General features: G+C 45.0%; 1 protein-coding gene across 3 annotated transcripts in view; it reads left to right on the top strand.

Moving 5' to 3' along the window:
- The window catches only part of LOC121591560 (collagen alpha-1(XVIII) chain), a 192,350-nt gene that overhangs the window by 132,677 nt on the left and 42,202 nt on the right, over positions 1-17,471 (top strand). For all 3 annotated transcript variants that reach the window (XM_041912209.1, XM_041912210.1, XM_041912211.1), the window contains 7 exons: positions 9,617-9,850; positions 10,009-10,023; positions 11,113-11,274; positions 11,356-11,547; positions 11,834-11,863; positions 14,736-14,900; positions 16,548-16,955. In XM_041912209.1, the coding sequence (XP_041768143.1) occupies positions 9,617-9,850; positions 10,009-10,023; positions 11,113-11,274; positions 11,356-11,547; positions 11,834-11,863; positions 14,736-14,900; positions 16,548-16,955 (1,206 nt within the window). The remainder of the gene's footprint in view (positions 1-9,616; positions 9,851-10,008; positions 10,024-11,112; positions 11,275-11,355; positions 11,548-11,833; positions 11,864-14,735; positions 14,901-16,547; positions 16,956-17,471) is intronic.

The following is a 17,471-nucleotide window of genomic DNA, read 5'->3' as shown; positions in this document are numbered from 1 at the left end:
GGTCAAAGTGGCCAACACCCGGACCGGTTTGCGTTTGATTGTGCTGCTGCTGCTGCTGCTGCCTTTGCCCGCCAGCCTGCCGCAACGGCGAACGGGCGAAGTTAATTAAATTTGTTTAGGACAACCCCGAGCCTGCCCCGGGCGGCAGCACAAGGGGGTTTGCACAAGACCGTCGTTTTATGCTGCCGGGCCCCAAAATGCTCCGGTCCGAATTCAAGGATTCGGACGGTCGAGCCCATCGGTCATTTTGTTACAAAACAAGAAAAAGAAGGCTGGTTGGTGTTTGGCCCAAAAGCTCGTCCTCATTTCTGCAGGGCGCAGCGGGTGCGTCAGTGGAACAACACCAAGGCAAATGCAAAACGAAAAAGAACCCTCAAGCATCTGCATCGGAACGTAAATAAGGACGAAAAATTAATAAAATCAGCTTCACCCCTCATCTCCCGCCAAGGAAAAAGGTGGGCTTGTCTACACTTTTTTGTGCTTTTGCTTCCTTGCTGTCCCCATACCGTACACAAATATGCTACACCTAAGGTAAACAGCAAAAAAATGGAAAATGCTATGCTACGTAAAAAAAAACACCTCCAGCCTTGACCTCGAGCGGGGCGAGAGAGCGATCCGAGGACATTCCGATCGCGCCGAAGACGAATGATGGCAAAGGCAACAATAGCCCAGCAACGGTTCTGCTGACTTTAAGCACCTGTTTACGAACTGACTCCACCGGTTCACGCGATCTTGGAAGGAAGAGAAAGAGAGAAAACCAACTCCACCCCTCTTCCGATCCATTTCACCTTTATCACGCCCTTTCTAGAACGTGCCAGTGTGTCACACAAAAAGGCGCGGCCTCGAAAATTGGCTTCGTCCGGTCAAGGGCCAGCGGTTGGATTGGAAAGGAATTTTGTTCCGATAATTTGAATGCACGAAGAAGCAGCCCGGCAAGAAAAGGTCACGCAGGTTCTGTTTATCGCACCCTTGTCGGTCATTTTTTGTGTGTGTTTTTGTCTGGTAAGTGTTTCTTTGCCCCTCATAATACGAGGCGTGCTTTCCCTTCGTCGAATGACCGCACGGGAATGATGCGCAGTCATGCAGCAGGGAAGACTGGGAGGACGGGAAAGGTGGACAGGCTGGGCTAGTAATTGCCTGGTGGAAATTACCATTCCTTCGCACGGAACGGGACCCCTCCGGCCCTTGTAGTCTTCCCGTTTGCGCACGCTTTTTTGTTTTTGCGTAACATTCTTCGCACATTCTACCTTTGAATTCAATCAACTTTCGGGGTGAAACATTAAGAAGGATTAAGGGGAAAGAGAGAGAGAGAGAGAGCAAAACAATGCGGACAGCAAATAGGAACGGAGTGGACACAATTCATACGACAGATTAACGCCCCGAACCGCGTATTTGCGTTTCGTTAAAGTACCGTACCCGTTCGTCGTTTCCTGTTCGTGGTTCATTAAACGAAGCTTAACGTGTTTGCGCTTTTGCCAGCCACCGGCCATTAGCGAGTTTTATTCCAGCACTTGGCAGCTTGCAAAGCACCCTGTAAATGAGGGCTTTTTTCCTCCAAAAGTGGGAAAACGCCTGCAGTGTTTGTGTTTGTGCAATCTCGAAAACAAAACACACGGTACACCAATTTAATAGTGTCCCACACTGCGCTTGCCTGTGCGCAGTTCCAATTATCCGGGCCAAAAGGGAAAAGTGACAAATTACAACACCGTGAAAGTGCTGCCAAAATTCTGACACAACAAACACACCAGTGCCCGGACCAGTTGTTGGGGAGAGAGGGAGGACGGTAGCAAAAAAGCACAAACAGGCCTTCAGATTATCTCCAATTACCGGCACGGAAATTCCTGTGCCCGCTCTCGTCTCCTTTTTTTTACCTTTGTTGGGCGGCTACCACATACACACACACACGTTGGTGTGGTTGTAGTGAAGGATCATGCGGCCAATATCTCGATTTCCTTCCCTTAAAGCGCGTGATCTACCGCACGATAAAAACCGGCCCCGGAACCGAGGTCAAAGGGATGAGGTGCGTCCACTTAACTCATCAAACCAGAGATCCCAGACCACTTACCCCTATTTCGGGTTAGCCCTTTTCGATGAATGTGTGTGTGCGTGTGTTTGAGGGGAGGATGAGGAAAACCACAAACTATCCCATTGCAGCGAAAGCACATACCTCCGAGCCTCATTTCACCTTATCTGCATACACCCGAGTGTGCACACTCGTAAAATGTTATGTAAAGGTGTAATTAATCCAGCCCACGGTGTGCCCGTGATTTTCTCTCTCTCTCTCTCTTGCTCTCCTTCCCCACGTGCTGGTTTTAAAATGTGTACATTCTTCCATCCCTCCTGCTCTTCACTTCAATACAAGTGCGCTTCCACGCTGTGTATGGCAAGTAATGAAGATGGGAAAAGAATGTGAACGGTGCTACGTTCTTGATACTCTTGTTACGTGCAAGCACGTGAAGGTTGGGAGTTTTGTTGCTACAAATTTGCCTCAAAATTGTCTTACCATTCTTCATTAGAGCGCTTCATTCGCCTGCCCCTGCCCTTGGTGCAACAAACACGGTTCTAGTGGTCGTTTTTTTTTCTTCTTTTTTTGCTTTGCCCTCACTACCGACACAAAGAAGTTTAGACAGCACCATTTAAGGGATCCAATTTCCTCTCGTACGTGCGGTGGGTGTGCTTTACGCGAAGAAAACTCAAAAATTACCATCATTCCCACACACTCACACTCACACACACATATACATTTATACACATCCTTACCGTGTACCGACCGTCGAAAGGTGGCAAGTTCCTACGCTTTTTGGGCCAGAACAACGGTTTCGCTGCACGCAACTCGCTGCTCGATTTACGACTCGGGCAATAAAATTTATAACCCAGTCCTTACCGAGCAAACCAACAAAGAGACAGAGAGAGAGGAAAGGAGAGACAGCCATTCCATACCTCGTTGTCGATGGGTAGATACACGATACGGCACACACACACACATGTCCGCAACTTAAACGAACCGTCGGCACAACTTCCGGATTCCATCAAACGACAAGCGACGGCGCCGCACTGGAAAAGCGCACCGGAGCGTGATCGCAGGACGTCAGAATTCGCGGAAATTATCAACCGGCTGCTCTTTCATTCTTTTTTTCTTTCTCGTCGGTTTGAATCTTCCTCTATTGTGCAACACACACGCATGGCACCTGCTTTCACCTGCCGAAACTGACGATAAACGTACTCAACGCGTACGCTGCGTTGCTGCGGTTCGGGACGTTTGAAACCCGACCCATCGTATCATTGTCAGGTTCGTGCGCTCCGTGCGCTGCAAATGTGTAGATAGGCATGAAAAGTGTGCCTGAATTAAATTTCTTACCTTTTGATACATACTCAACCACACTCACACACGCACGTGCGCGCACAGCGCAAATCGGATGGATGAAAAGTGCTCCCATGGGAGGCCTGGAAACTGGAAGCTGATGCCTTCAAATGCCATCCAACCGACCGTCCGTTGGACGTGTATCAAATATGCGGGCTGTATACCGCCTACCCCTTTGGAATGTGTGTGTGTGTATGACGAATAAGCTTTAGGGGTGCTTTTGTCCCACCCCTTGCCCAAAAACAAGAAAACCTCCCTTAGAACGGTAGCTTCGTGTGTGTTATGGCTTCTTCACAGCTTCTATTTCGCTTGCTCCGAAAACGGTCGCTCGCACATACGAAGCTGTGGATAGGCCGGATAGGTTATGGAGCAAGCCGATACGCGCTGTCAGCTATTTGTGGCTGACTGACATGACTGACAGGTGCGCTTCCGAAACCTGTGACGCAACCGATACGCGCGCACCCGTGCTAAGGTTGCCCGCAGCAACGGCACGACAACTAGTCGTCACCGCCGTCTCGTTTGACATTTGAGGTTTGCGGGGAAGGGTTTTGATTGCAAAAATCAACCCCTTTTCGCTCCCCCTCCCCCTCTCTCTTTCTCTCTATCTCTCTTATGCTCTGCTGTTTTGATAACGATTTGCGGTGAAACGCACGCACGCTCGCATTGTATCGGAAGATGATGGGAACCGGTGCGGGGTTTAGGAGGGCCAATTTTCGGCAAATTTCATTACATTCCTTCACCCAATGATGTGTGCGGTCAAATGACTATCGGTACCGAGCGAGTTACTACGCCAACTACCGGCACTACCAACAAGGTGCTTTACCTTCCTCAACCTCACCAAACCACACACACATTTACAGTGAAACTTCTACTTGAGCAAATGCTTGGAATTTGTTGCTCATGCTTTGATGTGCCGTCGTGACTCGGCTCGATAATAGGCGGTAAACGGGATCACGGGCACAAAGAAATATCCCTGACAGGGGCAGGGTAAGATTTGAAGTGGAACAGGTTGCACGGTTGAACAAAGCTTACTGCCGCGGACCCGTTTCTGCTCGTTGATGGGCAAAGCATTACACTAAAAGCTTGTCAAACGAACCATATCGTGTAAGGATGGTTGGTACAAGCCATCATCTTTGCGAACAGCACAAGCTAAAGTTCATCCTTTGGTGTTCTGGCTTTAAGAAACTGTTCGTAACCCTCTTTTGTTCATTAGTGGGTATTGTCTGGCTAATGGTGCTAAATACAGTGACTCGTGAATTGATACCACAGCTGCACTGGTTAATATTATATTAAATTATAAACAATGATTTGTATGATTTTAAGCTCTTTATTGCACTTCCTTGCTTATTTTTTCATATTGTTATCATAATTTCAAGCCACTTTTATGAAAACAAATTTGCAAAAATTGTTATTTTTATTGCGGAATTATTTAAAGAGTTTAAAGTGCAAATTGATTTGTACAGCAAACCATTAGAACCTATTTCATAATACATTTCAAAGCGTTTTTTTAATTTGAAAAAAAAACCATTCCATAAGCAGCGTTGGTGGTTGTAATGATTAGGTTAAGTTAGTCATAATTGTAGGAAACAAATCAAATTCGATTTGGACATAGAACAAGCAAATTCATCTTTCCGATCACTCATCGTTGCTCATGAAAACTTAAGCATGATCTCCGGCTCAGTACATTAGTTTGTGTAATCATAGGTTTAATATCAATTGTTGACTTATCTATCATTTGCTGACAGATAAACCAAAAAACTGTATTATTTATTTCATAAAATAACAAATGACTTCTAGACAGAGAATAAAGAGCAGAAAAAAGAAATGTAAAATCAAAATTGACTGTATTCGGTGCGCTGTACCATCAACTCCGTGAGTCACTGTAATTTTAAATTGAATCCGTGTCTATTCACTTGTTGAGCACTATAGTAAATATCATTGAATTATATTTCAACAGAGCGCAAGCATTAATAACGCTCACTGGGAGAATGCATTAGGCACAAGTAACATGTGCAAGCATATTCGACTGCGCACGGTGGGTCACCCTAAGTTATATTGCCGAGCGTGTTTTTTTTTTTAAATATGCTCTCATTTCTTAACCTAGTGCCAACGTACCAACCAACGTAAGTGGCTGCAATATCAATGCCCCGCAGTGCACGGTGCACTACATTTTCTACCTCACTTGAAGCTCACCTTACCGTTGCGCCGTTTCCGCACCATTCAGCAGAGAGATTACTAAGAATAGGTGGCGCAAAGAAATATGACAGCTCGACTCGAGAGCATCATCTTCCGGAAGGATCTCCATCGCATAAGGGAGCAGGTGAGCTAGCTAACTCGTCCGCCGTCTGCTGGCAGCAAGACACATACAGCACTGCTTCGCCTGTGTGTGAGTGCACCTCCACCACCCTGTGCCCGGTTTGCGGTCTGAAAGAATGTTCCTTAAGCCACACTCCACCGGGACCCACAGTCGCAGAACCATACGCGCGAGACGATAAATGGACGTGGTCGGAAGTTGTACTTCATACATTAAATAAGTTGTATGTCCCTTGGTTATCCTTCGTCTGGAGACCGAGTGTGAAAGGAGCGACACAAAAAAAAAGTATTAATCCGCCTTTCCCATCAACTAAGCAAGTACATACACATAAAAGCAAATCTTCTTCATAAGAAAAATACGTTGCGGTTGGCTTGCGTGCACACCACAACCAAGCACACACACACACACACATATATATATAGAACTTTGTGAAGGTTCTTCTCGCAATGAAGATGAAGCCCATCCAGTTGCACTACATATTGCCCGAGATACCCGGGAAGCGCCTGCTCCAACCCAAAAGGTGGTTAAAGGGAAAGAAATTAAATTAACAACTTTATAGTCCCACGCGGCGGGTGAGGTTTAATTAACTTATTTCAACACACTTACGAGGCTTTTCCGCCCGGTAGAATAACCCTGTTCCCGGACCAGATGGTGGCCGGCTAAACGACGTTAGCATAAGTGTTGACAAGTGTTCGGGCCGGGCCGGACGACGGCACAGTGTTCCGTTTTTCGGCACACCCAATTCTTGGAAGGGTTGTGATCTTGTGCGCACTTTCGCACAGCAAACCCAAAGGGTGGTCGATCACGTTTCTGCCCCCTCCCCTTGCCTCTAGCGGGGGAGGGGGGGGGGGCAAAACTGTGCGCGTCTCTACGGGATGCCAAAATCAACGGTGCGCTGTCCCGAGCGTTGAATACAGTGTGGGAAAGTAGCATTATTACTTCCACCAATAAATGCACAATATCCGTACTCATCTGCTCCGCCTCATCAGCCCCCGGACAACAGATTGGTTCCAGCCAAACTGGCGGTTCCGCATGGCTTGGGACACCAAAATCAACCAATATCAAGCTCAAGTTTTCCGAGTATTATTCCTTTGAGGACGCGTCGCTTCGCATGACAACTTTCGCTTCAGAAAGCTCCACTTTTTTCTCGCTCTCTCCTCCGTTTCATCTTCTGAAGACGAACTTTTAATTATTCTTTGACAAATATTTAACCGGCTTCCTGATTTTGCCCCGACCGGTGAAAGTTGCACGCCCCAAAACACCGACGAACGGCAAGATTAAAACTGAACGGACGAATGATCACAGGCCATCTTTGCCAAAGATTGTCTATGGTTTGGCTTCGCTTTGTGCGGGGGGGGGATGCTTTCCAAGATCGGAACGTCCATCAAACAGCAATATTTCTTCCTTCATTGCGCATCGCGTCCAATGGAGACATTTTCAGTGCGCTCATCCAGCGGGAAAACTAGCCGGAGGTGGTACGCTATTTCAAATTTGTCCATTCTCGTGCACTAGCTCCGAAACTGCTGCGACAGTTCCAACTATTGTCCCACCAAACTCTGGCCCACGCTCTGTTCGTTGTTGCAGAGATTTTTAATTTGTTTTCAGGGAGAATCTTTCTTTCTTCCAATTGTACGCGTTTTGCGATGCGCCTTGATGAAAATGGTGGCCAGGAAACAATTTCTCAATGTTTTAGCCTTGCTCGCCAACTGCACCCACTGGTACTGCGGCTGTTTAAAACGCTATAATCCATTGGATTATGAAATAGCAAAAAGGAAATGGGTGGAACAGAACAAAAAAAAACGGTATTAACGAAAACAAGGGAAAGCCTTTCCCGAACAATGTACACGCCGGCAAAATGACCGTGTTTTCTTCTAGTAAGACACTTTTATTTTATGTTTTTTGTACAATTTGGGACTTTTGCAACATTCCTGGAATTGGCTACTTTTTTTATCCAATTGCAGTGATACAGCTGCAATAGAAATGAAACAAGTTTTGGGACATAATGGTGCACAGCATTCCCGTGCAGGATTCAATTTGAACCAATTGCATAGAGTGCATCGAGAAAGAGAAAAGAATTGACTAAAACGGAAAAGCAAAAATCCCTACCGAATACTAGCCAAATATCACTCCCCGTTCATTGCCATTTTAGAACTGCAAAAAAGGGTGGAAAATGTTTTAATGTCGCCGTTCGGTCCCTTCTTCGATGTGCTGTGGTTTTTTCGCAAACGCAATTTAAATTTATTGAAGCGTTAATGTTTTTTTCCACCCCCAATATTCCTTTCTGTGCGACACGGTTACAACAAGAATTTCCTGGTACGATTAAGCTTTTCCGTCGTATTTCGGTTCCGGTTTTAGCATTCGTAAGCTAAAAATTTACTTTCTTCTCCTTGTGAGGGTTCTTTGTTTCACGCTTCCCCTCTTTTTTTGTGTGTATTCGAAATAATTGTTAAGCTTATAGCAGCAGCTTATGCGATGAGAGCTTTACGCTCTTAAGACAATTTTAAGCCATGGCGTACAAACCTTGCACAACACCTTACCTTTTTTGTTGCTGTTCTGGTTCAAACAAGGAGCGCAAGGATTTTTGCTTGGTTTCTCGCTTACTACTTCCCAGAAGGACAGGCGTTGCACAATGAAATTGGCGATAAAATTTTACGGAAAGATTATGAAAATCGCCCAGCATGTTAAGCTACAAAAAGAGCCTGTTTCTATTTCCAATTCTTTTTTTCTACGAAAATCAAATATTCCCTTTGGAAGCATTTATTCCAACCCCATCTAAAACGTCAGTATCATAAACATTACCACATCATCAAATGTGGGGAGGGCAGTAATAGTGATTGATCCCTTCAAATAGCTTGCCCAAAATTTTACCGCTTTCGTGCCCATGCCCATTCCTTACAATCAATACAACCCTCACAAGCGCAATTGAAACATAATCATCATCATCATCATCCCTTCGAATTGAGGTACTAAAATGAATAAAATTGTAATTTTCTCTTTGCTCTCGACCTTTGCCAATCAGCCGCAGAAAACCCTTCGAATCACACAACATTACCGTCCTTCCCTCTCTCCGCAAATACTCCCCCTTCAAACAGCACCATAGAAGTCGCGTTGGCGATGAAATCGTTTTCATTAGCAGCAGCTACCTCCCGCTTCGATGGGGAGCGCTAGCAAACGTCGAGCAATGAGGATCAAACGGCAAACCAATCAGCCAAAAATGATGAACTAATCAGCATAAATTAGGCGGAACTTGCCTTAGGCGGCCGCTGAAACCTCCCGGGGTCCGTCGCTGCTTCCGGAAAATCGAACTCGTACCGAAATCGTTCAATACACTTACACACAAACAAAACATCGCAGTAATTTCTTCGTTTCGATGGCTTTCCGGCCGGGTGGAATCATCCATCCTTCATCGTACCTTTTTTTCTGGCCAAAAGCAATTATCGAGCGGATTTCATTTCGGCCTGTCCTTCTCACTGCGCTAATTCGCGAAGCAGGCTTGTTCGCTTTCATCAACCATCCCAACCCTCACCCGCGGACGGTGGGTGAAAACCTTCCAACCTTTGCGGAACGATTAATATCATCGGAGGCCCCTAATTACGCTAATCCCACCGCTCATCGGTCCAATCGAGCATAACTGTTTCGAATGGGCTCTTTCTCTTTCTGCCTTATACGGGAGACGTCAGGGCTTATCAACAGAAACAATTCAATGCGTTTTTTTTTCTATCCTCGATACTTTCGTTTTCTTCTTAAAATGCTTTGATTAAAATCAGTGTGCCATTTATCCTTGCTGCCGTTTGCCGTCTGCCTACACAAACAAGTGCCGGATTGAGAGGATTTTGATTGAGAAAATTAAATACCCCGCATGTCGATTTTTCCTGCCACCGTCATTTCATCTCGTTTTAATGCTCAACTATTTTCCCTCTCTCTCTCTTTTCCCTTTACAGCAAAGTGGTGACGACGATGGATTCAATGAACCACCGATGATATCGCCACCGCCGCCCGAGTACGGCTACCGGTTGAAGGGCGACAAGGGAGAACGGGGCACCAAGGGGGAGAGCATACGGGGGCCACCGGGCCCACCGGGGCCGCAGGGACCGCCGGGTCCACCGGGACCGCCGGGTGTAGCGGGCCCGAAGGGAGGCGGCGCATTCGATGGTGATGGATCTGGCGATGAGCTGGTAAGATACCGTTATCTAACTAACTGGATTTGTTTAGTCAATTTAAATGGAACTTGTTTGACTGTTCACTAATCGCATGCATTGCCCAACTGTTGTCGCTTTTCGTTTACCATGCTAACATGAATAATGCCGTGTATACCACGTGTGTGTGTGTACAGAAACGATTATCACAGGTAAGGTTTCATTGGGGTTTTAACGTATAAAAATGATTGCTAGGGGATGAAAAAGGTTTGAAGGCTGTCGCTGCGCTTTCTCCGATACGATGAGATTAACTGCTCATCAGTTGCTTTGTAAAATATTCTACAGTAACAATTTAACAGTAGAAACAATAAAAAAGCCAATGCTTAAAAATGCTTGAGTTACTATTATTTCGATGTTGTTATAGTATTTAAATCGCAACTTTTGCTGTAACTAAAACGAACAATTAATTTTTAAATTTATTGCTCATATTTTAAATATATAACTAAAATTTGTCATAATATTTTAATGATTTAAATGAAAAACTCTTACCATTCTAATGTAAATCTAAGAAGAGGCGTAATTTATAACCATAATAATTTGATTGTAATCTATGTTTGCCATTCAACACCTTTGGAAGCTTTCACGTGAAGTATTAGGCGCCTCCATCACCGATTGAATTTCTACCTTGCCATTTGCACGTATCATATTCAATCGAGTCCATGTTAGGAGAGTGATAAATGAAGCTGAGTGCTTTGAAATATAAGATATTTTTGTATGAAAACAATAGTCCATTATAATCGATTTATATGTATGATTTTTTCTATCAACTGAGATGATTATGGCTGAATCACTTCGCCCTCTTTCTCTATCTCTCTTTAATAAATCGTTTAATCATTAACAATTCCAGCCAACTTTAGAGCTAGTTTAATTTCCTCTTCAGCTTGTATAACATTCTTTTTCATCGGTATATAAACGTTTATACGCTAATAAGCTGTGTTTAAATAAGATTATAACCGGTGGAGTCGCCTGGTGTTTCACGTTATTTCTCTGGGCAATTATTTGCTAATAATATGAAGCTGGGATGAAAGGAAAAGAATTATCGAAACGTAGATGGTTTGCAGTTGTATGTCATTCAAATGCCTCAAACCACTTCTAGATATGCCACCTAAATTGTTGATGTTTATCAAGCTATTATCCATTTAAGCCAACTTCTCACATCGAATTGGATGTGTTTCCACCGAACGTACGTGTCACTTATAAAGCATTTCTTTACTTTACACTCTTCTCCCTTCTCACCTCAGCTCTACGACACACTGCCAAACAGAAAACACGGAGGGCAATGCTTTTGTAACGCATCCCTCATCATCGAGGAGCTGAAAATGGACAGCAAACTGCGCGAGTACCTTCGCGGCCCACAGGGCATGCCCGGCAAGGAGGGCAAGACGGGTTCTCCCGGTCTGACGGTAAGCGTCCCATTCATCAACATCCTTCTCGTTGTTTTTTAGCGGAGATTTTAACGCGCTGCCTATTTACCTTCTCAACAGGGCGTCACTGGTCCGCAAGGCGAACGTGGTGCTTCCGGCCCGAAGGGCGACAAGGGAGACCGCGGTGACCAGGGCGCGGCCGGACCGGAGGGCCTGCACGGAAGCAAGGGGGAACCGGGGCTGGATGGGGCACCCGGTGTACAGGGCCCACCCGGCCCACCGGGACCTCCGGGGCTTCCCGAGAACTATGATGTAAGTAATCAACGGCGTACCGCCGCACAAACTAACATGCGCTTGCAACTGGTGCCTGTGCTTTGTGTGCGTGTGGTGCCCGTGCACCACACACACAAAGCACACTATTAATAAACCGCTAACCTAGCCGCTAATCCAGCAGCATCTTGCCTTACAGCCCCATCACTAACGCACGAGTTATTTCTATCTCTTTCTCTATCCGTTCTCTGTATCTCTCTGTCTCATGTCTCTGTCTCATAACCATAACCGGTTTTATCCAAACTTTAACTAACCGATTTTTTTCTAGACTAATTGGAATCCGTCGCGGATGTTCAAGGTATAACACGAGTAAAAGGAGGGAAACATGGTGGGCTTTGAAACATGGTGGGAGCGGGGTTGTAGTGTATGCGTGCCATTCTTTTCCATTATGTTTTTATTTTCCATATCCATCCTTATTGTTTTCCCAACATGCCCTCCCTGGGTGTGCGTGTGTTTATTGTGGTAAACCAGGTTTATATCTCCGGGTATAATTAAATTTACTCTACGTGTCGCCGAGAATAACCCAACCGACGACACGGTATGTGTGTGTCTGTGTGTCGTCAGCCCGGAAAGTTTTCCAACCTGAACCGAGAAGAAACAACAAAGGACTCGATTGTCTCCAGTGCACTGTGACAAGCGGACTAATTCCTGGACCAAAGAAAGAAAAGCGGGCTCCCGTGCTCGGAAACCGGAAGACTAACTTTCCCATCCGACAGCGGGACCGGACCACCAGGGTTGAATCTCGATAAACTTTTACCCTTTTGGCCGGTTGCAAAATTTGCGACTGAATGGAAACTTTCACCACCGCACCGCTCTGTGTATGTGTGTGTGTGTGGGTAGAGTGAATGCATCGGATGCTTCTTATTGCTCGATAAAATTTAATTTGTGGTAAAAGGACCATAATGCGGGCACTTAAAATAGTGTGCGCAGGCGACGGGTATACTGTTGCTCAGGGGAGGAAGTGTTCCGTGTTCAAAATGCTGCTAGTTTTCGATGTAATTAAAAAAACAAAGCCCGGTGTGATCGGGTAAAAGGAACTTTCACCGGTGCATCAAACAATTTACAGCAGTGCGCTTAACAGCACTTATTGCTAATCGTCCGAGGCGTAGCACGTCATCTCTAGTACCGTTGGCGACCGTTAAACACAACGAAACTGAAGTATGAGCGAAGAAGAATCTCTTCAAAAACTGAAACCGCGAAATTGGTTGCTACTGAGCTGACCGAAAAAGAGAAAAAGAAGCGTGAACATGACAAATCTAGCTTTATTCAATTTGCACCTTGTTTTTGTTTATACAACTCGCGGCGGTTGTTTGCAAGCGGGAGTTCTCCTCCCATTTGACAACCTTCACCGAGCACAAAAGTCACCACTGCAAACGAAGTGCGAGATGTGTTGTGTAATCCAAGCAGCCGTAGCAAAAGACAAACGTTAGCGCACAAATCCTCTTCAGAGTCGCAGAGCCGGTCGGTCGTCTTCATACAGTCCAATCAAAACGTTCTAGCGCGTGTATGTGAGTGTGTGTATTTGTGACATGTAACTGGTGGCACCTCTCTGCATGATCCTCTCACGTTGTTCTGCAGCACCCCTACCAATAAAATATTATTTATGAAACGAACAGAGATATATATTGCTTGCCGGTGGTGTGAAGCTGGTGAATTGTGTGCAGTCGGACCCAATGGCATTTTGCTCTGGGATACGTGGTGCGTGGCTACGGCGTCACAGTAAGCGCAGACCCTGCGGACCGATATTGCTGTTGTTCCAGCGCACTGTCACACCTGACGGTAGCTGCACGGTGAAGTGAAAAATCATTTATTGTTCCAAGCAAAAAATTGGAAGTGGAAAAGAAGTTCGTACGTGTTTCTTTCATTGCTGCGAGGGATTATCTTAGATTTTTTTTACCATCGATTTCGTCGTGCACATTGTGGTGATTGCAGTTGAAAGCTGCTCAAGGCAGTGCAAGCCTCAAGCTGCTGTTTAAGTGTTACCAGTTTACGTGTTGTATTCTGTTTTTATCAGTGATAGTAACAGATTTTTTTTCTTTTTAATTGTACAGTATGTTGGCAAGTTTTTGCAAGTTTCGACCCAATTTTTTTGTTTCAAAATGTTATAAATAACTCAAAATAATACGATTTAAAAATGTGCTTAACTTCCAATGCTATTCAACTGCAACGGCAAGGCACATGTTGCAACAAAAAACATTACAAAATGGTGAAAATATGCATCAAAGATCAAAATCTTTATTTCAAACAGTTACATTTATATAAAATTGACAAAAATTGCCAGATATCTACAGATTAAAACGTTCGCTTGAACCTGCAAGACCTTTTCCAACTGCAAGAACAATCAACAAATTATAAAGACACGTAAACGATAGAAAGGAACTTTTCCGAGCTCTTTTTTTTTTCTTCACCTCAATCGCGACGAAAAGGGCATTCGCTTAACCTTTCCAAATTGAATCGTTTAAAGCACGCGAAAACCACTTCCTACATCCTGCGCACTCCAATTGCACAAACTCCGGTGCGGAAACAAAACGAGATAGAAACGTGACAGTGTGCAAATGACGACCGTCGTGAAAGAGGAAACTTTGCTCCAGTGCGTTTTTTTTCCCGCACCATTTCGTTTTGTTTCATATTTCATTGTTATCCGTCGCGGGGTTTCCAAAGCGTTGCAAATAAGATGAATCCGTTTTCCTTCGCGTTTCACGGGCACCACCTGGCATCAGAGGGACATTTCACTTCCACGGTAGTGCCATAACAACGTGTAGAAAAGTTTTACCTTCATTTAGGTGTTTGTCAACTGCGGAAACCTTTCCTGGTTGAAAGTGTGTGTGTGTGTTTTTAGTTGTTTCAATTCTTATTCTCTTTTTTTTTTACTACGAAACCAAGTGGAATGGAGAAACCCATTCAAAAAACTGGATTTTCTTGTACTTGTGTTTTTTTCTACTTTAACAATATCAGTAAAAACTTCATCTCGGAATCACTTGAACTGAAAAAAACCAAGCGACGACAAAAAAATGCAATACTTAAGACACAGCCAAGTTTTCTGTCTATAGTTCGCGCTGATTCTAACCGGTACGCAAATGTTTTTTTCTCTCTTTCTCTTTGCTCATTCTGCTCTTCCGGTTCTGTTCCATTCCTTTTCCCATTTCCCATTTGATCCTCGCCAACTGCAGGAATCCATGCTGGGCGCACCGATCCAGGGAATGCGCGGTGGATCGCCCGGCCTGAAGGGTGAACCGGGCGAGAAGGGCGAGATCGGATTCCCGGGCGAAAAGGGCGAACACGGTACCAAAGGTGACCGGGGTGATCCGGGTCTGACGGGTGCCAAAGGTGAACGGGTACGGTATAAAGAGTGGCATTTTCGAGTAGCGGGGCATAATGCCCACAGAAATCGCACAAAAAGCTGCATTGTTTTGTCCGATCTAGTTTTTAACCTCTTCCGTTTCGCTTAGTAGACTTTGGAGAGCCTTTTTTTGCGCGTTTTTTTATCAAAAGTTTTTATTTCTGCTTGATTAAAAGATTGATTTCATTTGTTAGTGTGAGCTGGTGTTTGTTAGTGGTGATTAGTTCTGATGAATATTGATTCCTTTTGCGCTGCGCCCTCCACATGACTGTGTTTTACTGTTTTGTATACACCCCTTTTATGTTCATCTTGTTTTCGGTTTTCCATTTTATTCCCTTGCTTTTTCCGATGCGAATCCCACTGAAATACTCAGCCCGTGAGGCATAATGTTACGGACATTTCTTGCTTAGCGTTCATCTTTCAGTTTGTTATTGCCCTTCCAAACCGGAAATGTGAGGCAAAGCAATATGTTTTTCTTGCTCTTTCACTGTATTTCACACTAAAATGTCACGGAAGGAACTTAATTCTTTCCCTTGAGACACGTGCTAAAACAAAACATTGGGCACAGGAGCTACTGAACAATTTGAAAAGGAAAATCCCCCCGTAGTACACGACCTTTTGCAGCAAAGAAACAACGGAAAATGTAAGAAAAACAGAAACAAAAACACGTGCGACAGGGAAACGCAAGAGAAAAAGTTTTGTCTCGCCAAATGTTGTTGTGTTGTTGTTTTGCGATATTTTAACGACGTGCCCTCTCTCTCTCTCTCTTTCGGTGCGTTTCGTGTGCGCGGTTGCCGTCCGCCTCGAAGGAATTGTAAAGCATTCGTTGTGTCCGTGGTATTGTACGCTGCGATTTAGCATTTGCAAGTGCGAGTGGTTCTTTTAAAGAGGAGGATAAAAACAAGTTGCCAACATTTTCCGACCCGTCTAAATCCCGTTCCGTAGTAATCTCAAGGGATTGTCTGTAGCTTGTTTCATTGCGGTTTTTTGTTTATTTCTTTACCGCTGTTTTATAAAAGGTTTTTGCACAATGTTCTCTTTTGTAGCAGGTTTGTTCTTATTTGTTTGTATTAAAAGTAAGTGCATGGTGTATAAATCAATTTTCTTGTTAAATTATAAAAACACCCATGTAATTTGAGTGTGTTGGTGTGCATAAAATACTTTTATGCTATTTTTAAAATTGCTATAAATTTTATTGTATTTAGTGGAAAGTCCGTCTCATAAGAGCATGTCTTACGATTGGTTTTTAATAAAACTTTCATGTGGAATCTATACAACACAAAATAAATGTAAGTGTAACACTGATCCACAAAACACATTATAACCAATCATCCTTTACAGTGTTTTTTTTTTTTTTTTTCAAAATTTGCAGTATTTTCAATTAACGTTTCAAACCTAACATCCTGTAGATCAAGCTTCATTTGAATTAAAAAAACCTTTCAATGGCTTAAAATAATAACTTAAGACTTCATAAAACCATTCTAGACATGCTTTTCTGAGACACATTTATCTTTATATTTAGCTTTATTCTAACAAATTACTCACACAACTACTAATACACTCCACAAATCCCTTCAACTATGTGTAAATTAATGAATCACGCTATTTTCTCTCCTTCCACGCGCGCACACCACCCGTGCAGGGTCACCAAGGGGCGCACGGACAAACGGGGCCGAAAGGACCGCCCGGTATACCGGGCATACCGGGACTCCCCGGGCAGACGGGCGCGTCCGGACCGAAGGGTGAGAAGGGTAACACGGGCGAATCGGGCCCACCCGGTCCACCGGGACCGCCCGGCATGGTCATGCACACCGAGGGTGGCCGAAACGGAACGACCGATCAGTGTCAGTGTCAGCCGGGGCCACCCGGGCCACCGGGCGCACGCGGTCCATCCGGATACGACGGTGCGCCCGGACTTCCGGGCGAAACCGGACTTCCGGGCCATCCGGGCCTGCCGGGCGACAAGGGCGAACGGGGACTGCCCGGGCCGAAGGGCGAGAAGGGGCCGGAGTTTATCATCAACGAAAACGCAGCATTCAACTCGTCGCGGGTAAGTTTCCATTTCACACTTGCCACTCTCCCCCACCCTCCACTGCATCGTGCATCATTGCTAAACCGGGGCCGGTTTGGGAGGAAGTTTACGGGCGCATCGCGACGCTACTGGCAGAGAACCGGTAAATCACATCACACCGACCGGCTCCGGTTGCAAACTTTATTGGACAATTTATGTGACATCGTTCACATTCCCACCGGCTAGTGGGGTATAGCAGCTGGGTCGGTGCACAAGGTGCATGAAATCTGGAAGCATTGCCACTGCCCTGCAGCATCCCGGAAAAGCTGCAGACACACTCTAACAAAGAAAAAAACTCAACAACCGTCCAAGCAAAACGAGTCGCACAGACGCATGCAATGATGAAGAATAGCAGCGACAAAAAAAGGAGTAACGAACCCACTCACCCAGCTCAGTATTCAACATGTTCTGAAGCCGTAAAATGCGAAAGAAGACATGCAGCTGCTTCGCTGAACAGAGCAGAACAGTTCGCTGCCATAGAGAGAAAAAAAAAAC

The sequence above is a fragment of the Anopheles merus genome, chromosome 2L (assembly GCF_017562075.2).
Source record: "Anopheles merus strain MAF chromosome 2L, AmerM5.1, whole genome shotgun sequence".
In the NCBI taxonomy this organism is placed as follows: domain Eukaryota; kingdom Metazoa; phylum Arthropoda; class Insecta; order Diptera; family Culicidae; genus Anopheles; species Anopheles merus.
The sequence above is the reverse complement of the archived record's forward strand: the minus strand, read 5'-3'. Positions and strand labels throughout refer to the sequence as shown.